General features: G+C 41.2%; 10 protein-coding genes and 1 non-coding gene across 11 annotated transcripts; 3 read left to right on the forward strand and 8 right to left on the reverse strand. All coding sequences in view use genetic code 12, as the record gives it.

Annotated features, from left to right (window-relative positions):
• Nucleotides 1–431: 431 nt before the first annotated feature.
• Nucleotides 432–1,940, reverse strand: CIC1 (Cic1p). The gene has a single exon (XM_064916728.1). It carries the CDS (start codon nucleotides 1,798–1,800, stop codon nucleotides 553–555), a length of 1,248 nt encoding a protein of 415 aa, XP_064776375.1. The 5' UTR covers nucleotides 1,801–1,940; the 3' UTR covers nucleotides 432–552.
• A 409-nt stretch (nucleotides 1,941–2,349) lies between these two features.
• Nucleotides 2,350–3,775, reverse strand: RCN1 (Rcn1p). Its single transcript, XM_064919638.1, has one exon. It carries the CDS (start codon nucleotides 3,486–3,488, stop codon nucleotides 2,679–2,681), a length of 810 nt encoding a protein of 269 aa, XP_064776376.1. The 5' UTR covers nucleotides 3,489–3,775; the 3' UTR covers nucleotides 2,350–2,678.
• Nucleotides 3,776–4,174: 399 nt separating this feature from the next.
• On the reverse strand, nucleotides 4,175–6,139 carry CDC20 (ubiquitin-protein transferase activating protein; the record flags this gene model as incomplete). Its single annotated transcript, XM_064921406.1, has 2 exons — nucleotides 4,175–5,986; nucleotides 6,059–6,139. 2 exons carry the CDS (start codon nucleotides 6,137–6,139, stop codon nucleotides 4,175–4,177), a joined length of 1,893 nt encoding a protein of 630 aa, XP_064776377.1.
• Nucleotides 6,140–6,789: 650 nt separating this feature from the next.
• ARC18 (Arc18p) lies at nucleotides 6,790–7,467 on the forward strand. Its single transcript, XM_064916729.1, has one exon. It carries the CDS (start codon nucleotides 6,895–6,897, stop codon nucleotides 7,420–7,422), a length of 528 nt encoding a protein of 175 aa, XP_064776378.1. The 5' UTR covers nucleotides 6,790–6,894; the 3' UTR covers nucleotides 7,423–7,467.
• A 12-nt stretch (nucleotides 7,468–7,479) lies between these two features.
• Nucleotides 7,480–8,205, reverse strand: RJT20DRAFT_133752 (uncharacterized protein; the record flags this gene model as incomplete). The annotated part of the gene is made up of 1 exon (XM_064918246.1): nucleotides 7,480–8,205. The coding sequence occupies one exon, from the start codon at nucleotides 8,203–8,205 to the stop codon at nucleotides 7,480–7,482; it is 726 nt and encodes a 241-aa protein (XP_064776379.1).
• Nucleotides 8,206–8,330: 125 nt separating this feature from the next.
• RJT20DRAFT_30768 (protein-S-isoprenylcysteine carboxyl O-methyltransferase) lies at nucleotides 8,331–9,292 on the forward strand. The gene has a single exon (XM_064919637.1). It carries the CDS (start codon nucleotides 8,429–8,431, stop codon nucleotides 9,134–9,136), a length of 708 nt encoding a protein of 235 aa, XP_064776380.1. The 5' UTR covers nucleotides 8,331–8,428; the 3' UTR covers nucleotides 9,137–9,292.
• An 84-nt stretch (nucleotides 9,293–9,376) lies between these two features.
• On the reverse strand, nucleotides 9,377–10,950 carry FAD2 (Fad2p). Its single transcript, XM_064915826.1, has one exon. It carries the CDS (start codon nucleotides 10,703–10,705, stop codon nucleotides 9,449–9,451), a length of 1,257 nt encoding a protein of 418 aa, XP_064776381.1. The 5' UTR covers nucleotides 10,706–10,950; the 3' UTR covers nucleotides 9,377–9,448.
• Nucleotides 10,951–13,144: 2,194 nt separating this feature from the next.
• Nucleotides 13,145–15,275, reverse strand: SEC9 (Sec9p). The gene has a single exon (XM_064919639.1). It carries the CDS (start codon nucleotides 14,935–14,937, stop codon nucleotides 13,453–13,455), a length of 1,485 nt encoding a protein of 494 aa, XP_064776382.1. The 5' UTR covers nucleotides 14,938–15,275; the 3' UTR covers nucleotides 13,145–13,452.
• A 2,032-nt stretch (nucleotides 15,276–17,307) lies between these two features.
• YHM2 (Yhm2p) lies at nucleotides 17,308–18,234 on the forward strand (the record flags this gene model as incomplete). The annotated part of the gene is made up of 1 exon (XM_064919524.1): nucleotides 17,308–18,234. One exon carries the CDS (start codon nucleotides 17,308–17,310, stop codon nucleotides 18,232–18,234), a length of 927 nt encoding a protein of 308 aa, XP_064776383.1.
• Nucleotides 18,235–18,669: 435 nt separating this feature from the next.
• RJT20DRAFT_t34 lies at nucleotides 18,670–18,751 on the reverse strand. Its single transcript has one exon. It is a non-coding gene; the product is annotated as a tRNA-Leu (tRNA).
• Nucleotides 18,752–19,298: 547 nt separating this feature from the next.
• Nucleotides 19,299–21,030, reverse strand: SLY41 (Sly41p). The gene has a single exon (XM_064919640.1). The coding sequence runs from the start codon at nucleotides 20,830–20,832 to the stop codon at nucleotides 19,471–19,473; it is 1,362 nt and encodes a 453-aa protein (XP_064776384.1). The 5' UTR covers nucleotides 20,833–21,030; the 3' UTR covers nucleotides 19,299–19,470.
• Nucleotides 21,031–22,027: the final 997 nt, after the last annotated feature.

Below are 22,027 nucleotides of genomic sequence, written 5' to 3' on the forward strand. Positions count from 1 at the left end.
TTAAGCTTTGATAAAAAGGAATTTACTGTTTACTATGCATTGGTGGCGTTGTGAATGAGTATTTTGTTTACTGTTTATGGTGTCATTAGTGAGGTTGATTTGTGAGGTTGAATTCTGTTGATCTTTTTTTGAAGTTTCTTTGTTTGTTCGATTTTTAAACGTTTTTCTTTTTCTTTCGATCTTCTCATTGAATATGTTTTATTGGCTCTTCATTTTTTTTGCAGCATTAGACTATGGATCAGAATTATGGTAATGCAGTATTAAGTATGTGGTTACCTATTAGTATGTACCATTGTTTATTGGGTGTCTAAACAAGCATTAACGCTAGAGCATCTTCTTTCTTGTTTGTCCTTATGTTGCTTGTCCCGGATAACCATTGACGCCTTCTTCTCGCTTTTGCAACCACTACGTACAGCTACAATTGACGACATTCCTTAATTGTTGAATATTCTTATTCTGTTAAAACTATAAAAGTAAATATACAAAAGGTATAGATACAAACATGCATGCAATTTATCTATTCTCCTCCTTCTCCACTACAAAATACTCCTCTTAAGCCTTGGCCTTTTTAGTTGGTTTCTCGACCTTGTTGGCAACCTTAGACTTCTTTAATGGGGCCTTCTTGGTTACCTTCTTGTTTTGGTTCTTCTTGTTCAACTTCTTACCAATGATCTTGGCAACCTCATCTGGAGCACCCAATTCCAACAATCCCTTTTCGAATGCAGATAATTTAGGACCGCTAGTCTCCTCCTTCTCTTCAGAAGCCTTGATGTTTTCGATAACATCAGTCTCCTCGTCGTACAAGTTTTCGGCGTAGTATAATGGTAAAGATGGGGACTTTGTGGTCTTCAAGTTGACACTTCTCAAAGTGTCCTTTTCGAAAGTGGCTAAAGCATCTTGCAAGTTTTGGCTCAACTCATCTTCTTTGAATGCAGAGTTGACAGAACCGATCTTAATCGATATGTTGACACCCATTGGTGGTAAAAAGAAGGTGGATTGTAAGCACTTCTCCACTTGGTTCTTAATGGTGACGACAGAGATTTCCTTAGGGTTACCGGTGGAGGTCACTCTGATAGGCAATGGGATCTTGTTGCTTCCGTTACCGTAGAAGATCTTTCCCAATAATGTAGGCATTAAGTTTAGCAAAGCATCGTCGACGATGAACAAGTCGTACTCAGATTGCAATTGACGGCGCTTCTCGAAATTCTTGTATTCGTTCTTTAAGGTCTTCAATGGAAGAATTTGTGTTATAGTTGGTAAGTTCTCATTCTCGAGGGCTTCTATTTGTTCGGTGGTAGTAACCAATTGGTCCCTGATGATTAAACATGTCTTCAAGTTATCTTGGTTGTAGAGAGACTTGGTCAACTTTATTAACTTAGGCTTGAATTGTGGCTTCTCAGAAACGAATTTCTTAGTATTTATTTGTAAGTATAAGTTGCTGTCGTCGTCTTCTTCGACATCGTCAAACAAGGTGTTAGATTTAGTGTCTTTTGGCTTGTTCTGTTCGCGAACCAAGAACTTAGTCAACTCAGAGATGGCCTTAGCGGCAACTTTTTGAGGAACCAAGGTGTCCTTTGACGACTCGCTGACCTTAGCGGACTTCTTAGCTACTGTAGCCTTGGTGGTTTCCTTTTCCTCGGCTTCTTTCTTCTTTTGTTCCTTGATCTGGATTTTTTTCACTTTTTCAACCGATGGGGAAGATGCATTGGATAAGTTGGACTTGACAGCACCAACCTTCTTAGTTTTTGCTGAGACTGGGGTTCTTGGCGAAGACAACCCTTTAGATCTAGTTCTGGCCATTTTTATGTGTTTATATATCTAGACTTTTCTACAGCAAATGAGATACCAACTGACTCTTCTCTTCTCAGTAGCCTATTTTTCAACTCACTTCTGATTCCATAGTTAATTTTCTAAGGAGTCTCATCTCGTCGCAAAAAAAAAATATCTGGGACATCTGAGAGGTCGTGTATACACCGTTAATTTATATAGAGTGTCTTTAGTGTGTCTCACAGACTCTTAGTGGGTCTTAGTCTCACTGTCTCAGTCTCTCACTGTCTCAGTCTCTCACTGTCTCAGTCTCTCACTGTCTCAGTCTCTCACTGTCTCAGTTTCTAAGTCTCAGTTTCTAAGTCTCACTGTCCGACTGACTGTGAGCAGGGATTCTATTATTTTATTTGCTTGTGGTATGTTTGGATGAGTTGTTTAAATGTCTTGTTTAAATGGTTTGTTTGAATGTCTTATTTGAGTGGTTTGTTTGAGTATCTTTTTTGAGTGGTTCTTAGTGGGTTTGCCTGAATGGTTATATGGCTGGCTGTGAAAATCCAGTAAAGTCGCAGAGTATTTATTAAGGAAGTACTATTAGATTATCTAAGTAGCTAACTATCTAATCAGCTTTTATGTGTGAGTGAGAAATGGTGGTTATGTATTATTCTTATTAGTATTTTAGTAGCACTAGTAGGTAGTAGTAGTAATGGGTAGTAATGGTAGTATCAAGTCGGTTGATAATATGTCTATGCTATGGTTTTAACGGTGCTATATATTGATATATGTTTACATCTATGGTATTGATTATATATGTAGCCTAAAATGGGACCACAGAATTAGAATTAGAATTAGAATTAGAATTATTATCCTTATTTTTATCACATATTACAATTTTGCACCTTATTCATGACATATCACTCCTCTAATGGTGGAGGCATGGTTGTCTTTGCGAGAAATCTTGTCTTCTCGGTTTGTACTCTTCTGCCCTGTCCCAAGCTGGCGTTTTTGATGGTGTCTAGCACAATCGCTGGCACTCCGTTGTCTATATTTTGAAATAATATCTGCGGTTGATCGTTCAAATCGATCTCTCCCTGTATTGAAGGAGATTCCTCTAAGTTCTCGTGTGCAATCTCATAGTCCTCTTCTTCCTGTTCGTCTCTGTACTTCCGCACTATGGAACTATCAAATCCTCCCAATCTCTCCCAAAGAAGATGAGAAAGCTCTTGCGGAGAAAACAAAGTCTTTTGGTTCGGGCCCTCTTCTTCTCTATCCCACTGATCCCATTCTGCGTGAGGAGAAAGCGGTGGTGAAATTAAAAACCTTCTACTACCACTCTCCAGAGGCAACTCCAAATATTCCACAAGATCATCATTATTCAGTTTCCAATTCACTTCGATATCGGAGTTTAACTGACCATCTCTATGGTTAGAAACCAACAAATCCGGATTCTTCATTATACTGAATTTGTTATCTTTTATGCTATAAGATATGCTGATTGTGCTCCATTGAGGAGACGATTTTAGCAAGTGTGCAATTTCCGTAGAAACATCGCTGGAATCGCAAATGATCAATATTCTTCCAAACCGAGGAAGAGACACCAACTCCGAGAGATAGTTGTTTTCGTGTGCTATGAAATTTACCAATGGTTGTGGGTCGTTCAATAGTTTATCCGAAACTTTCGTCAAGATCAACGTATTGGTGGGACTCCTGGTAGTAGCTGGCATTTTTTATTCTTAGTTGTACCAGTACTCCAAGAATAAATTTGACTCTAATACTAGGCTCTTGAAGCAACTCTCAAGTTCGATGTACACAATTTCTTTGCAAGTTTTCGTCGTTTCGTAACTTTTAAGTATCCCTACACTATAATATACGGCTTTCGTATTCAACCACGTTACAATGGTGCTTCGCCTTCGAATACGGCATTACAGAGGAGAAACAGTCGTTTCTCTACTTACTAATTGATAAGGCTTTGAAGATCATGGCTTGGTAAGGTGGGTGTATACAGGAAATATCTGGAACCATGATGGCTGTGGATTGCAAAAATTGTCTGGGCATTGATGTTCACCAGGGCGGTCCCTGAACACGGCTGGTTCTATTGGGTTAAGCTTTTTGTTTGAAATGTGGTGCCATCAGGGTATGATCAAAGTATGGTTTATGGCTGTGTTTGAGGTGGTATAACTACTTCTTCACAAGAAGAGTGGTGATGTTAAGCGTGGCTTGTGTATTATGATACTGTGAAGTGTCTATAAAGGAGGGTGCTTTTGTAGAGAATTCGATCTTAAATGTATATAGAATGCAAGAGGGAATGATTATTTCCAAAGGAAATTGTGTTTTGCAATTAAAAATTGCCATTTAAAATGTTTTTATCCAAATTGGGATACTTTTGTCAAAACGGTTTTGTTGATATCGTCTAACGAAGATTCATCATCTTCTTCATACTCTTACTCTGGCCTTTGGTCATGAGATCGCTCTCGTCATCATTATCATTATTGAGTCTTTCATTACTGCCATCTCTTCTGCTGGGCTTATAGAGATCAAAGATGGACCAAAACTTCAAGTTCTCGTCACCAGCAACCGTAGCCAATGTTAAACTGTCTGGACTTAAGCACCCGGAAAGGATTCTGGAATCATGGGCACCAACAATCTCTCCTGTTTTCTGTAGCGTAGGATAGTTAAACAAAGAGACATTATTAGTAGGAAACCCATGAGTAGCAACAATTTCAAGGCCTGTACCAGCAGCGTAACCCCAATTCAAAGAACTAATTTGAGACCCGGTCTCAATAGTATTCACTCTAGCGCCAGTGGTGGAGTTCCAGAAATTAATTGTTTTATCAGACGAGCCTCCACCCGTCGCCAAGAGTGATGGTTGATATGGGCACCAAGAAAGGGCCTTGACTGCGGCCTTGTGATTAGCTTTGGTGAATAAAGGTTGAGCGGTATTGACAGTAGCGTTGACCTGGTGAGATTGTCTAACATCCCAGATACAAACGAGGTTATCGTTTCCTCCAGTAGCGAATTGCTGTCCATCGGATCTGTATTCAATTCCACAGATCTCAGCCGTGTGAGTATTTTCCATTTTGGTTACTACATGAGATGCAATTCTCACGTCGGAATGGTATAAGTTACCTAATCTGGAACCACTAGTCAATATATGTTGACTCCAGGCTTGTGATGCAATTCTTGTTTGGTGGTTATTACAATTGATTGTTCTGAGCTTGGTGTTGGTTTCGATATCCCAAATTTCAATTAGCCCATCGTCTTTGCCGATGGAAATGTAAGAACCATCATCAGACCATCTCAAAGAGGTAACTAAGGTCTTGTCTGGCAATTCACATAAGATACCGACGGATCCGGTTGAAGCATTCCAGACATAAACAGCGTCTTCCAATCCAATGGCAAGTAAATTTGTCAGAGACCACGCAAGCAAGTTGAGATAGAAGTCATCAACAAACCCAGGAGCATCCAAGACTCGCTCTGGGGCTGTTGGAATCTTCTTAGCTCTTGCCGAAGCAGCAGCTGGGCGAAGAGACGATTTACCTGTCAACTTAGATTTAGAATCAGATGTACCTGAAATATGGCTAAACAAGTTAATGGGCTTCTTTCTTTCTGGTGGTAATGGTTGATATAATAATACTCTGGAATTCATTTCGATTCCGCATGCTTCTGCAACATGATGCTGGTATATTTTTGATGTTTGAGCTTTTATGTGAGTTTGAGGAGATGCGTCAGGGTGAGGTGCTGAGTTGGTGGTGTGTAATTTAGAAGAGGTGGAGTTGTGACGAGAAGGAATAAATCTATCTGATGAAGTCGTTGATGACTGTTGTTGGTTATCTGAAGAGCTTGATGAGCCGCCCTGACTAATGAGTGAGTTTGTTCTTCTTAACTTATGTTTGGGTGAGAGGGAAAGTGAACCACTGGGCATAGGGATGGTTGATTGAGATCTGATTGTAGGAAGAGGTGGCTTCAACAAAGTCGGTCTAGAGAATTTGGATGACCTTGCTCTTGCGGTGTTTGTAGTAGAAGGACCGAATTCTTCATTGGCGCTTATGACAGGCAAATCTGATACCGCTGAGTTCTTCCTGGAGGGAATGTGGTTCAAATAAATTGTCTTGTTAGAAACGTTGGGACTCATGTTATGTAAGTATAATCTTTTGCCTGGAGATAGGGAGGCAGGTGCTGGCTCTACGGCTGGAGAGCTGTAGTAGGTTCTCTTTTTGGAGTTCTTAATGTCTGAATTCAAGTGATTTATGATCTGATCTTTGTTTTCCGAGAATGACGAGCTAGTTGGCTGTACCGCTGTAGCAATGGTGGTTGTGGTTCTGCTTCTGACGGGGGACTCATGTCCTGGAGACTCAAAGAAGATGGAGTGGGACATGACAACTTGATCTGGACAGGGTGTGGTATATTTTCAAAGTCGATGTTGTAAATGCAGATTTTGGCTGGTTGGATCACGATTCCATTTATGATGCTGATAGGGTGATTTCGAGACTGAGGGTGACAGAAGTGAGGTTGGACCGACTTGGCTATCTGGAGTAGCAACCAGGCGATCAGTATATAGAGAACAGCGTTACTGCGTTACAGCGTTAAAGCGTTTGGATGAACGTCAACGAGAAGAAAAGATGCAAATACAACGGAATTTTAGATGGCAGTCAGTTCTTTTCAGGGATTTCGCTGAATCGAGAAATCTAATTGAAACTGGTCCGACAAATGCCCATTAACAGAATTTCACCTTGAACAGGAAAATATCCCAACTTCTCTGGCACAAATTGTAATTAGTATACTGCTTTAGTCGAAATGCAAAAATTGCAGACTAAAGCAACTGTTTACAAACTGGCCCAAATAGGCAAATTAATGGGCAACCAAAAGAGGGATCTGTGTGTTCGCAGCGCTACCACACACATAATCTCAGCGCTACCATATGAATCTCCGTGGAATGTCTCACCTCCTTTTACGACATTTGTGCGACATTACCAATCCTCTTCCGATTCAACAAAATGAACTCCATGAACAAGCCATGATCTTTAAAAGAAGCAGAAGTACCACATATCTGCACTAATCTTGTCATCAATCGTATTGGAATCATCCAGTTCTCATATTTCTACATCCAAATTCACCAAAAAAATAGCGAAGATGCCAGCATATCACTCCACATTCATCACAGAAGACGCTGACAGCAGAATCATTGGTAATATAGTATTGTTACCAATCCACTCCAAATTTAGAGGCCCAGCATACACACCAGACCAAGAATATGACATAATTGAAGAAGTATTGGATTTGTTCAGAGCCAACTCGTTCTTTAAGAATTTTGATATCAATGGACCCGCCGATAGATTGTTAATCTACGGGATCTTGTTTGTGAGTGACTGCTTATCGAAATTGAACAAGTCCGTCAACTACAAAGAGGCTGTAAGAGTATTAAATAACTTGTCCTTGGACAGTTTCAGCTTGCCTGGTGATGTTGGATTTCCATTGAACTCGTATTTCCAGCCTCCAGCCAACAAGAACGAAGCCGACTTGTTGAGATCATACTTGCAACAATTCAGACAAGAGTTGGCCGATAGATTGTTGGCCAGAATCTATGCCGACGATGAAACTACACCAAGCAAATTCTGGTTGGCTTTTACCAAAAGAAGATTCATGAACACTAGTTTGTAGAGAGCACATTGTATAGTTATAAATTCTTTATTATACATTAAGTTTTAGTCTATATACTCAAATGTTGTCCCTAATATTTACAAAGGGAATCCAGATCCCCACTTTCTTCTTGTAGTCTCTATACTCTTGTCCAAACAACTTGTGGATCAAGAAGTACTCTTCGAACTCAATTCGAACCGTAAAGAATCGACGTAAGATGAACAAGTTGGCAATGAAATTGATCCAATTAACACATAGCACTTGGACTCCTATTGCGAAGCACCAGAATCCAAAGTAACTGGGGTGTCTCATTATCGAGTAGATTCCATTGGTGACCAATTTATGATTCTCTTGCTTGGATTCTGTCTCTATTAGATGTGAAAACGACTCAGCACAAGTCTTCATTGCTAAAGCTCGAACCGCTAGCCCCGTAACCACCATTATCCCTCCAATAACTGGGAGGGCTTGGGACCCTACGAGATAGTTGGTGTTGAAGGGTATCACAGAACTTCTGTGGATAAGATACTCCCACACCGTCAAAAATTGCATAACCCAAAACTCGAAGTTGCCTTTATTCCCGTATATCAAAAACGACTTGCTGTGAACCTTCTTCTGGTTGTAGAGATACGTCATTCCGAATTCATTAAGGAAATGCACCTGAAGAAAGAGTCCATAGAACACCAACAGGGTGAATTTTCCAGCGCCACAAATAAGAAAACATGCCAAAAATCCGCTCAAAATTCCAATACCACTCGATACACCTACAATCTCCAATAAGGAGTTCTCTCGAGCATTATATGACATGTTTATGCCACTTTCCTCTTCTTCCATCCAGTGGTTTCCATTGCCCCAAAAAACTGAAGCCTCTGAAAAATTGAAAATTCAGGCGCACTGAAAAACCAGACCTCTCTTAGTCGAAGAAAGTGAAAAGTTTCGATGATGAAGAGATGGTTGTTGGTTTGCTGCTTTATAGGTGGGTATATGGAGTGTAGAAGTGGGCTTAGATTGGTATTGTAGATACGAGGTCATGTCAGATTCGGATAGTGAGGATTTTCCGTACGCTCGGTACGATCCGAATAAGGTGAATCTCCTTAAAGTTGCACTTAAATCAGTGTTCTTGGGAGTAGTTCTTTCAGTCAATTCATTCGTGTTGGTTGCAAATAATGAAAACTCCGGAAGACTCAATTGGTATTTCATATTTCTAGCCATTTTCCACCTCCTAGAGTTTGTAAATACCGTTCTTTTCAACAATTCTCAGGTGGACGACGACTCGTTCATCTTGGAGGACAAGGAAATGCACGTAGTCACAGTGATGGCTATCGCCGAATACATAATAAGAGTACATTATTTTGGAATTACAGCCTGGCCAGCAGCTTCGAATGTGGGATTAATTGTGGTTCTTGTTGGACAATTCTGTCGCTCAGGTGCTATGTACACCGCCCTGGAATCATTCAACCATTACATTCAAAGGAATCAACAAGAACACCATAAGTTAATAACGCACGGCATTTACTCATACTTGAGACATCCAAGCTATTTCGGGTTCTTTTGGTGGTTTGTGGGATTGCAGTTGTTCTTGAATAACGCTGTGGTAGGGGTAGTCGGTTCTGTAGTATTGTGGAGGTTCTTCAGTGCTCGAATTGAGTTTGAGGAGAAGTTCTTGGTTCAGTTCTTCAAGACCCAATACGTCGATTACAAGGACAAAACTGGTACAGGTATACCATTCATCAGGTAGTTAAAAGTGTTGAGTAGCATAATCAAATTAAAAGAAACCATTTTCACAATAATGGTTGCAAATCATAGACATAGCTTAGCGGTATAGCAATTCGCCATAATTTGCAACTCCAGAGATAAACTATACAAGATGTCTCTTGTATGGGGCAAATACATGTAAACTGCCTATCTAGTTCTCTCTCATAGCTCTTACCTACGTTTTATACGTCTTAATTAATGAATATAATTTATATGAACTAAAACGATAGAAGAAAACAAGCGAATCTATTTAAATCGATGAGTCTAGTCATAATTTGTGCATGATTTGTTGAATTTATTTACGTGGATCAACTCCATATCCATTGATGTTTCTGTACATCAAGACACCATTGTTACCGTCAACATACTGACAAGATCTGGCAGAAGTCCAGAGAGCAGCCCACATACTCTGGTCGGAATGTTGGTAGTGTTCACCCATAACCTTCTTGATGGCCTCAGTGGCTTCTCTACCGTTGTAGAATGGAATTCTGGAGACGTAATGGTGCAAGACGTGGGTCTCAATGATATCGTGGAAAAGGTATCTTCCAACGAAACCGAACTCACGGTCCATAGTGGCAGCAGCACCTCTAGCGAAAGTCCATTGTTCAGACTCGTAGTGTGGCATTCTTGGGTCAGAGTGTTGAAGGTAAGTGATAAAGACCAACCAGTGGTTAACTAAGAGGTATGGAAGGAAGTAGTTAACAGTGATGTTGAAAGCACCGAAGTTCTTGTACCAAGTGTAAAGAACGAACATTTGGATAAGAATACCGATGTCAGAAAGAACAATGTACCAGTAGTCCTTCTTCTCGAAAAGAACGGAAGATGGGTTGAAGTGGTTAGCGTTCAACTTGGAAACACCTGGTAATGGTTGACCAGAAACGTTAGAAACCAAGTAACCGAGCCATCCAACAGTTTGCTGGAAAATTAATTGGAGCAAAGTGTAAATTGGAGAGTCGGCAACCATGTCTTCGATGTCTTCGACACCTCTCGATTGAAGGAAGCTCTCCTTCTTCTTTGGAACGAAAACCATATCTCTGGTCAAATGTGCGGTAGCCTTGTGGTGCTTACCGTGGGAGAACTTCCAGGAGAAGTATGGAACCAACAAGTAGGAGTGCAAGACCCAGCCGACAGTGTCGTTAACGAAACCGTAGTCGGAGAAGGCTTGGTGACCACACTCGTGAGCCAAAACCCAGATACCAGTACCTAAAAGACCTTGAGCCCAGATGTAACCTGCCCAAGCAGCGACTCTGAGGACTTGGTTAGGCAAGAACTGAATGTAGTTGTTGGCGACGTAGCCCAAAGTGACCATGACGGCGATGTCTCTGAAGACGTAGTAGAGAGATTCGAGAAGTCTTCTCTCGTAACAGTGGGAAGGAATGGCAGACAAGATGTCCTTGATGGTGTAGTCTGGAACCTTGAACTCGTTACCCCAAGTATCGATGGCAGTCAAGTTGGTGGTGTTCAAGGTGGCAAAGTTGCCCTTCTTGTTGATGGTAGAGCCGGTGGAAGCACTAGAGGCTCCTGTGGCGGAGGAAGAGGTTACACTAGACATTGGAATTTCGTGCTGTAAATGTCTATATTTCTGGCGGCTCGATTATGGCGGTAAAAACAGCACAACAATAATGAACAAACTAGAACTGGCGGCGGAGATGAAGAAATGGAACGAAACAAAACGAAACCAGGCGACGAAAACGACGACAAAAATCTAAAGCTACAAACAACAACAACAATCAGAAAAGAAAAACATCTTCAACTCTACGATTAATTCCCACTGGAAATCCATCTCTATTTATTCATTTTTTACAACTGCCATATACAACCACCAAATCGGATCACAATTAGGAAAAAAAAATTTTGCGACATTTTGTGTTGTGAAGGATTAAGACGGGACTGAGTGTCCAACGTTTTTGGAGTCCAACAAAACGGGGGGGCAGAGATAAGAGGTGAGGTGTGTGTGTGGGTGTGTGTGTGTGAAGGTGTGAAGGGGTGAGAGTGAAAGAGTGTATGAGACAGAGTGTATGGAACAGAGGAAGTGTGTGTCTTTGTGTCTTAAGAGAGGACAGAGAGAGGGAGATAATGAGACTGTGAGTGAGTGAGTGTGAGAGTGTAAGTGTGTTAGAGATAATACTTAGAAGTGAGGAAGCGACGAAGTGGAATATGAGAATATGAGAATATGAGAATATGAGAATATGAGAATATGAGAATATGAGAATTCTTCGAACATTTGTGAGAAAAGTGTATGAGAAGACACGCTGCGATGTGTACTTTCTCGTAAGCACCATATAGAATGAAGTATGTGAAGTTTGTTAGTTAGTAGTAAGGTAGAGAGAATGGTTGTTGATGATGAAGAAAAAAAAAAGACGTAGTAATACATTCTATAACAGTGAGATCTCGGATAAATGGGTTAGAAAGAAAAGAACCAAACAGAGTTGAACTTGTTGCAGTTGAAATATTTGGTCGTATTTTTAGTTCGTTCTATATTGTTAAAATAAAGACAAGTCTTTGTTAAACGTGGTGGTGGGTGTTTGTATCGGGGTTCAATCCATTCCGTTGAAAGCCTTTGTAGATACACATGTTACTACCCCAACGGAGCAGGGCTGGTACCATCCATCAAGTTTGTTTTCTTCTTAGATCCTCGGCGGACTTTGAATTCTCCATACCACGACATCTGTCTGTGCTCGTACTCTAAACGTATTTTTGCAACGCTTTTTTTCCGCTTTGGTTTCTTTTTGCTACCTCGGTGTCCATTGAAATTCACCGTCCTACGATTGCTCCGAACGTCCATTTGCACGACATCCCTTCCATTGACGTCAATCAATAAACCACAATCTCATCCCATCTCGTCCCACACCCCCACGATCGGCCAACAACTACTCTATCATTGCGAATTTCTTTTTGCTCTTGGAGCTGCTCGTATATACTGCAAATGGTTCTCCCGCTCCTCGTTCCGACACCGTCCTACCACATGAGTTCATCCATTATGCCCCAATGCGGCAGGCGTTTTACACCAAGAATTTTCTGACGACTTGTCCTTGTGTTGTGTGCAGCGCGATGGTATAACCACATGAAACAGATTTGGAGATAGGAGACAGGCACATTTCGAGTTTGAGGGTTGGGAGTCGAGTTTACAGGGGGTGCATGTGTAACGGTAGAATATTTAATTGAGATTGTTCAAATTGAGCTGATTGTCGGGTACGCCTTCGTGGTGGCCAAAGGCTTCAAATTTGTTACTTTCATTAATTTCCTCTCGGTCATTGTCGACCCCTCCTCTAGTTATGATGTCTCTCTTATCTACTTCATCAACCCGTCAAACGCCCAGACTTCGTAAAATTCCTCTGACAAAAGAAATTTTAGTGCAAAAAAGCCCCGGTTGATTCCTGAAATGTCGAATGTCGTCCGAAGAGTAATTGGTTATGATCAACTCAACAATGGACTGTCCTATTGTATGCAAGTTACTGTCCTGTGCCATTATTAGACTCATGAGTGGGTTCATGAATAGAGGCTTCTTCTAGCTTAGTTGTGGGGCTGAAGTTAGCCAATTCGGAGCGTCCTGGGCAATATTGGCGGTACCTAAACGACAGGCTTGTTGAAATGAAGTTCTTACCCCATTCTCAAGACGATAACCTTGTCCATTCTGTAAACAGTACGGAACAACTCGCTTCCGACTAGTCTTGTGATTTACAACAGTCTCACTAGAAACTGACTACTTCCATTGTTCTATTGTTCAATGTCTCCTTTCAATGTCTCTTCCTTTTGACAAGCATATTTTATCCGCTTGTCTAATATATAGTACACGGTTTTATTTTTTGGGGCACTCAATTTGGGTAACGCTGGAACTCTTCTAGAAGTCAGATTCAGATCTGATGAAAAGTATAAATTTGTTGTGGAGGAGGTGTGCCGCCGAATGAAAAAATCTGTCGAAGTCCATATGATTTGAATCTCCGCTTTCTTCAGATTCGCTGTGAAGGAAGTGAATAGGGTTAATAGTAAATGTCTTGTGCTTATAGCTTGCTTCTCTTACAATCTTTCATACATTCCTGTATGGGCTCCACTTTCCTACTGTCTTCTATGATCACAAGATTGAATAAAACGAAGAGTTATTGGCTTCCCCGTATTTCATGTATTAAAGGATAATCTAACTTGACTCTTATCAAGAACTAAACTAATATTAGGAATTAACTTGAACTGAACTGAATTTTGACCGTCTTTGTGTGGTACCCTTTGAGCATATATACCTACAGTTCTTGACTGACCCTCTCCGCAATATGCTGAATGAAATTTACCCCCATTTTCCTCTACCTAACGAATGTTGCTTAATCTTGTACTGTTCATGTGCACATTGATATCAAGTCTGTCTGCGTCCTCTTCGATCTTTCTCAATCTACTGTTTTGGCTATCCACCTCTTGGCCCATGGTCTTGGCTGAACTGCTCAACTTCTTTGCATACAAACCGATCTGGTCCAAGTTGGATGCAAGCTCCTTCTCCATTTCATCATCCTCAGAATCGTTTTCGAATTGGTAACGTCTGGCAGCGTCCAAATTCTTTTCTCCTTGGTATTTTTGATGAAGTTCTGAGCTAGTGGCATTGTTGGTTATACCCAGTTTCAATCTCTGTTCACTGGCATACATTTCCTTACGGTTGGCATCTCTCATGTACTTCTCCTGTGCCTTAGCAGTCTTAAGTCTTTCTTCTTGTTGACGCAATCTGGACTTCTTGTTGAATGGGTTACCAGTTGCTGGAAGGAAGATTGTACCGTTCAACCTCTTCAATTCCTTAACCTTCTCATCGGCGATTTGTGTCTGAGTATCAGCCAATAACAAGTTTTGTTCTGCGTTGTACAATCTTTCGGACTGGGCACCTAACATACCCATGGTGTTAGTGGCTGAAGCATCTGCTTCTTGTGCCATTCTCAATGTGTTTCTGGTAGAGGCAACCGATTCCTGCTTAACGAATCTTATGTCTTGTTTAATGCTTTCCACTTCCTCGTCCTCAGAGTTTACTTGCTCCTCGGCCGGGATGTCCAAATCGTCATAGTCTTCATTGTTTAAATCCAACTCATCTTCTGGCAACTCGTTGAGATCCAAAGTAGCATCGTCTGGATAAGTTTGTTTTTTTGAAGGTCTATGCCCTTGGATGAACAGCAGTCCAGAAGAAATATCGTTAAGATCAATTGACTCGTCGTCACGAGAAGCGCGTGTGGACTCCTTGGAACGGCGTCTAGAGTATGGGTCGCTTGTTGTAGCTGTTGTTCTAGAAGAGTATGAGTTGTTCCTAGATGTTGCGGCGCCATATGGGTTGTTTGCCGGAGGGTACTGTCCAGTAGTTTGTCCGTTCCCTTGACCACTGTTACCTCCGTATGGATTTCTTTGTCCATTAGGCTGACCACCATATGGATTCGATTGGGGGTTTGAATTTTGACTCGTGTATGGACTTTGTCTTCCATTATGCTGTCCTGTATTTGTAGTATATGGACTTTGTCTTCCATTTTGGCTGTTGCTTGCTGCACCATAGGGGTTCTGTTGACCCTGGTTTTGCAGGCCATTGGCATTTTCGGCATAAGGGTTGGCGACATTACCTTGACCGATATTGGCGTATGGGTTTACAGGAGCCAAGCCCGGGCGTTGTTCTCTGCGTTCGATGGCGTAATTTTTGAAAGCGCCGAATTTGTCTTGTCTTCCTCCGAACGACAGGTTGGATTTGGTGTTGATTCCTGCTTTGACCAAGTGGTCTTTGATCTCCTCTTCCGTCGGTTCCTTTTTCTGGAACATTTTCTTGATACCCATTTTTGCTGTGTGCTCTGAGAAGCTTGTGAATATATTAGATGAAGGGATCGACAATCACACGAACCTTATAAGTGAAAGATACGTTCAAGGAAAGAATTACGATGACTGTCACTATTTATAATTGACTGCCATTTTTAGGGCATACTAACGATCATTTCTTTTGTGTTGGTTATAGCCGGGTCACGTGGGTTAAAGCGTGAGTGAGAAGTGCTAAAGTGAGTAAGTGCACTGAAATTTAGGATTTGTTACGAAGAGTGAGGGAGAGAGGGAGAGAAAAGAGTGAGAAGAGTGAAGAGTGAGAAAAAGAAGAGTGAGAAAAAGAAGAGTGAGATAAAGAAGAGTAGAACAATACGATGTGGAACAATACATACATATGTGTACCTTGTGCAGTTTCAGAAACAAAGTATGACTTATATGAGTGCAACTCCAATGATTATAGAATTAAGAGATTTATAGAATTAAGAGATTTTAAATGAGATAAGTGGTTCATATATGGTAGACTCCCACCCATTACAGTTCCCTTCTGTCTGTGTTGCTAAATAACAAAATCTTTCCGCCGCGAATTTCAAAGTAGCCGTATTGTGGAATAGCTGCAAATTAACCTTCACGCGGGGAATGCAGCCCACAGTGCAACTCACAGTGCAACCCACTGGACTAGATATCTAAGATTGCAAATAAGGTTACACATAAAGGAACAGGTAGGAGGTTCGGGGTAGGGAATAGAGTCTGTGCATGAATTTAGCATTTCCAGCCTTGGTATGGAATTGGATAGGAACCATCCATATTCATGAATGAGGTACAAGGGTTTCTATTATTGCGAGGTATACAGCTCTTTGGCTACATGTTGAGTATTCCATAGTGCACTTAAGTCCTTTTAATTGTAGTCCTTATAATCGAAGTCCTTTTTCCAATGAAATTCCTTTACCAATTAACGACAATGTACTTGGAAATGCCATCACTTCATTTAATATTGTTGCTGGACAGATATAATTGACCTAGGCTCAATCTGCAAATGGAAGGCATTGACGTGATATTGACCCGCGATGTCGGTGGTAGTCAGTGTGGCAGCGGTATATCACTTACTGATGGGGGCCCCAACACCCTAACTGGACCATGTTTTTAGTAATTCCACATTCTCCATTCTCGGGTGCGAAATTTCCCCGGACCAATCAGAGCCCTGATTTCACCCACAGTAATGCATTGGCAACGTCAAACTCCTCTTTCGCAGCCCAGTATTGTAGGGCTGAACCATTCCAGCGTTTCTCCGGGGTAAGAGTAGAGGGGTAAAGTACATGGATGCTGCATTGTAGTTCCGAAGGCACTAGTAATAACTTAACTTTTCCTGGTCCGTATTGATTATACGCGGTAAAAAATTAAAGAGTGAAAAATATTAACTAGGGCCAAAATTCTGGTATCGCTGAGACATCTCTACATTCTTATCACCACCACATCCACTAATTACACCCTAACACAATATAACGCCAATAATAGCTGTGATTGGGGCCCCACTTCTAACTCTACCACATAACTAGTATCTTCCTCTAACATTCCAAAAAATAATAGCACCCACCCGGCCAAAATCTAACCCCACCACCCTTCATTCTGGCTGCAACACTAATAACCCCCCCCCCCCCCAAACAAACAAACCGTGCATACACATACTGATCATCTCTCTTCCTCTCGTCTGTCTCACCTCTCGCGGCTCCTCTCTAACAATTGCTCTCTAGCGCTCCCTCTATCTCGCGACTCCCCTCTAACGGTTCCTCTCTGTCTCGCGACTCCTCTCTCTATTCACTACTCTCACTTCACCCTTCTCTTCACATGACTCACGTTCTCACTGCCGTGCACAATCCTAATTTACCCGGTACGCCGATACCGTTCTGCGCTAATCGTACCCTGAACAGTGCTGTCGCTAACTCTAATTCCTGTAGGAGGAACTCATTGATTGACATTCGTCCTACTTAGTTACTACCATGTAATACTGTAATTGGGTGGTTGTGAGGATGCGATAAATAAATTTCGTTGATGGATGGATTTGTGTTCGGGGCTTGTTCTGGCCTTATTGGATTTTTGCTTTTGCTTTTGCTTTTGCTTTTGCTTTTGGATGTTTGATATTTTTATTCTTTTGTTTTGTTATCTTTCTTTTGTCTGTTGCTTTGTTGCTGTGTTACTTTTGTTGGTGTCTGACTTCTCAATTCAATTCGCTTGAACGAGATTACTTCTACTCTTTGCTACTATTCGTACATTCACTGTATCTCACAATTGCTGTACGAATCACCCGTTGGTCCCATAACACGATAGCAAAAATCCACTGAAAAATTCCCTTAGGATCTATAGAAAACTAACCATCGCCGTCTTATCACTCCTAAAATGTCGACAACTTCATTATCCAAGGCCCCCGTCATCGAAAAGAAGCCTATTAACTTCTCCAACATCTTGTTGGGTGCCGGTTTGAATATGTCCGAGGTCACCACCTTGGGACAACCATTGGAAGTCATCAAGACAACCATGGCTGCCAACAGAAGTCTCACTATGGTCCAGGCCGGTAAATTGGTCTGGTCCAGAGGTGGTATCCTCGGTTTCTACCAAGGATTGATTCCTTGGGCCTGGATCGAGGCCTCCACCAAGGGTGCTGTCTTGTTGTTCGTCTCAGCCGAAGCTGAATACCAATTCAAGAAACTCGGAGCCAGCAACTTTGTCTCCGGAATGGGAGGTGGTGTCATGGGTGGTTTGGCACAAGCTTATTTGACCATGGGTTTCTGTACTTGTATGAAGACCGTGGAAATCACCAGATCAAAGCAAGCTGCTGTACCTGGTGTTGCTCAGCAGACCAGTTTCCAAGTGTTCAAGGACATTTACAAGAAAGAAGGTATCAGAGGTATAAACAAGGGTGTCAATGCCGTTGCTATCAGACAAATGACCAATTGGGGTTCCAGATTCGGTTTCTCCAGATTAGCTGAAGAAGCTATCAGAAAGTTTACTGGTAAACGTGATGAGCAAAAGTTGAGCGCTTTAGAAAAGGTTGGAGCATCTGTCATTGGTGGTGGTTTATCAGCATGGAACCAACCAATCGAAGTTATCAGAGTGGAAATGCAATCCAAGACAAACGATCCAAACAGACCTAAGAACTTAAGTGTTTTGAGCACTGCCAAGTACATCTACCAAGGAAATGGTATCAAGGGATTATACAGAGGTGTCACCCCAAGAATTGGTTTGGGTGTCTGGCAAACTGTCTTCATGGTTGCCTTTGGTGACATTTTCAAGAGAATGTTGAACGCGGACGGTGCTGGCCATTGATTTATAGACTATACAGAATAGGTGTGGTGAAGAGCTCTTATAATTGATGGAATACGCTCATAGCTGAGCATTTAGCTCATCGAGCATAAGCGATTCATTGGATATCCAATTCAGATCAGGTTAATTCAAATATAATTAGACATAAATTGGGTGCAAAACTTTGTTTCGTGTTGTAGACAGCAATGTGTATGGTCTCAATTGAAGAATGGTTAAAAGACTTATAGAAAGTGCTCTAGTTGATCCTAAACTTAAGATTACCATGGAGCCACTGCCGTTATATCCCAAACAAAGAAGCTAAGATGGGTGGTATGGATTTTTGGTGACGGAAAGCAGAAATTACATCACCTATATTCTCACAACATCTTACTTTCTGATGCTACGTTGAAGCCTATCATTAGCAGATAAATCTGGGTAGAAAAAATTGCAAAAAAATAGTGACTCCTACGCGGTTCGAACGCGTGCATCTTTACGATAGTAGAACTTGAGTCTACCGCCTTAACCACTCGGCCAAAGAGCCCTATTTATAATACATAAAATTGTGAGAGCCGTGGCATGTTGTTCAAATCACGTGACTATAGTCCCTCGGAAATTAAAAGGAAATTTAGAAGCTAGTAAGTTATATATTACCTATTCCAGTACCAAGTACCTAAGGCGTTTATCGCAGTTACCTTCTTTTGATTAAATTTAAGTTTTTGGTAATTTATAGAGGTATTACACTTGTTTTAATGACTTTTCTACCCCAATAGTCATCTCATCAGAAAGAAGTTCAGTACCTCGGAAGTCACGTGCTCTGAACAACCTTAATTTCCTAGCTGCAAATGATAGCATAAGAAGCCCGTTAGCTATCACTACTGATCCGTGTGTTATTGACATGTAAAAGGTAATTGGGCTCAATCTTTACTCTGACGGCTCATATACGTAGCTAAATCGAAGAATTTTTGAAAGTCAAAAATAGAAGCATTAGTAGATATATTTAGATAATTAGGTCGAAAAGTTGCAAATATTGCCTTAATAATCTATGGAACCCACTTTATGAAGTAAAAACTACATCCAAGTTGAAAGTTAAATAATAGTACAATATATTGTTTATTATATATCAATCGATTCAATTTTAAATCAAAGCTATTAAAGTATAATACTTTTATCAGACATCAGTCATACATATTTTATAAAATTACAGACGCATTAAAACGTGGAATGCAATGCCATTGGCGTAGAAGTGTGGGATGACTGGTATTACCTGGTTCCCCAACGGTCGTAGCAGTACAATCCGAAGATAGTCAAAGCCAATCCGAAGTTTTGCAATGATGAGAAATTCTTGCTCTCCCAGAAGAAAGATATGAGGATGATGACGATTCTCTTCAAAATATTGGCAATGGAATAGTTAATAGGACTAATCATACCTAAGATTTGGAAAGCAAGTAATGATTGCAAGAAGTGACTGATACCGTTTAAGATAATGAGAGAGAAAGTGTATGTCGTCAACTGACCCAACGAGAACTGGTCATTGGAGAATGCTTCCAGGAATAAGTAAACTGGAATAGTAGCAGTGAATCCAATAGCGGAACAGTAAAACAAGATTGTAAGCTTATCTACCTTGCCTTCATTCTCCAGCTTAGCGTTGGTAGGAAGGATTTTCTCTGGTTCGATGGTAAGACGGTTTTTGGCGAATATGTTCTGCGATACAAAAATCAACATGGAAATGAAGGCGTAGACAAGTCCTGTCACGTAAAAGCTTCCGGCTGTGGCTGCTGACAGCTTCTTGTAACATGTAAGCATAATTCCCAAGATGAGTGGTATGAGGGTAATATAAGTAATCAACTTGTAGTTGGCCCCGAAAAACACGCGGTATACCAACACAGTAATCAAAGGGGAAAGAGACTTCACTGTGTGTACAAGTGACACTGGGATTATTGATGTTGCCTTGTGACTAGTGATGTGACCAATGAATTGGAAACCACCCATTGGGAGAGTGGTTCCTAAGATCAAAGGCGTAGGTATCACGAACTTTCTGAGTGACAAGTCCTTTGGAAGAACACCCTTAGGGAAGTATGGAACTAAGTTGGGTTTTATGCCTAGTGCGACTAGGAGGAATAGGCACATAATGCAGTTGAGCGAGAATTGGAACTCGGTCAATGTGATGGGGTACTTGAAGTTGGTCAAGATCATCTTGGTGGAGTTCGCCGAAATGATACTGAATATGTACCAATTGATGCATAACGCGAGAACCTTCACGTCTATTGGTGGTAACCACGCGAGGTACCATTTTGTCAGCGATTGCAAATGGGTATTTGTGTGAACGTAGTCATCGCCTTTAGAAAAGAAGTAGCTTCCACGTCCGTCTCTTACTGGAGAAGACAGTTTAGACAATGGCGGGGTCAACGGAAATTGTACATTGCTGCTGCGGCCGATGTTGTTGTAGTTGGCCAAGTTGATTCTATTATTGGGCGACGGGTGGTAGAACGGGGCCGAATTCTTGGTGGACGTGATATTGGAGAGGTTTGTCGATGAGTTGTTGGGGTTGATTTGTGATGACTGGTATAGCTGGTGGGTACGACCTAATGTAGAGAGGTTTTCTATTGACGGATTCGCACTCATTATGGAGGTGGCAGCAATGCTATGGTAGATGGTTTATATGGATGGTATAATTAGGACAATTGAAATAGATATTCTGGTATGGGTTTTTCTATAATCAAACCAATCCCGATGGATATATACTAACTCTTGTTGTTTTGGGCCTGTTAGTACCTTAAAATAGCGTGAGACTGTGATAGTGACACACTCGTGGCTGGACAGGAAAAATGCAAATATAAGGCAGCAACACACACGAAAATATGAGATTCGGTTAGGCGACAATGGCTGAAAACCGGTAGCGATGATGTATACACTTGGGTAAGGAGAACGGTACGCTTAAACGGCAGATCCAGTTACTATATACTGTGAATGATGGGACTATCGTCAAAAAGAACTAGTGGTGATGGTAAGAAGCGTTGCTTAAAATAAATAGTAAAAATTTGTATTTACACAATCGAAAAAAAATAACAACAGAAGGGAAAAGAAATTCTGGTGCCTGAACGAGGGTGGATATGGCTCGAATAGGGAGGATGGTGCATGATATGGATCACGTGGATGTGTAAAGATTGTATTTTTTGTTGGATTTCGATTCATTTTTGGATCGTGAAGTGACCACGGGAGATTTCTTAGATTTCTATAGAATTGGGGCTATTTTTCTTTTTCTTCATATGGTAAGACATTGATGAACTTCTTGGTAGGAATTGCAGTGATGGGGGAGGCGGGAGCTATTCTACCACTTTTTTCGCCTATCGAATCGAATAGTAGTTCAATGGCTCTCTGACTTGACTCCTGATGCTGGTGCACGGCCCTTTCCGATTTGGAACATTTTCTGCATGTAATGGGAATGAGAGAAAAATCGACACACAATCAAACACCCGTGCCGCAGGCTTATCTGATGCCACAAAGACAAAGGAAATGCGTTGGGAGTAACTCCGAATCAACCCCGAATTAGGATGTGGAAGCAAGCCACGCTTGGTATATCAATGGAAACCAGCTTTGGATATGGATTCCTATGGATTCCGTAGTCTCTATGTTGCTCTCATCTCCCTTGCTACTTGTTGGTTAAACTTTTCCAATGGATCTTCGACACTATTCCGACTGCAGAAATCGCATCTCCTATCTGAAATTTATGTGTGGTTTTGAACCCCGTAGCTGCATTTTTAATTCACTCCTATTGTTCAATTTAGAGCGTTTTTGGGTGCAATTGCAAGAAGATCAC

This window comes from Scheffersomyces xylosifermentans, assembly GCF_036884685.1.
Source record: "Scheffersomyces xylosifermentans strain CBS 12540 chromosome Unknown RJT20scaffold_2, whole genome shotgun sequence".
Taxonomy (NCBI): Eukaryota; Fungi; Ascomycota; class Pichiomycetes; order Serinales; family Debaryomycetaceae; genus Scheffersomyces; species Scheffersomyces xylosifermentans.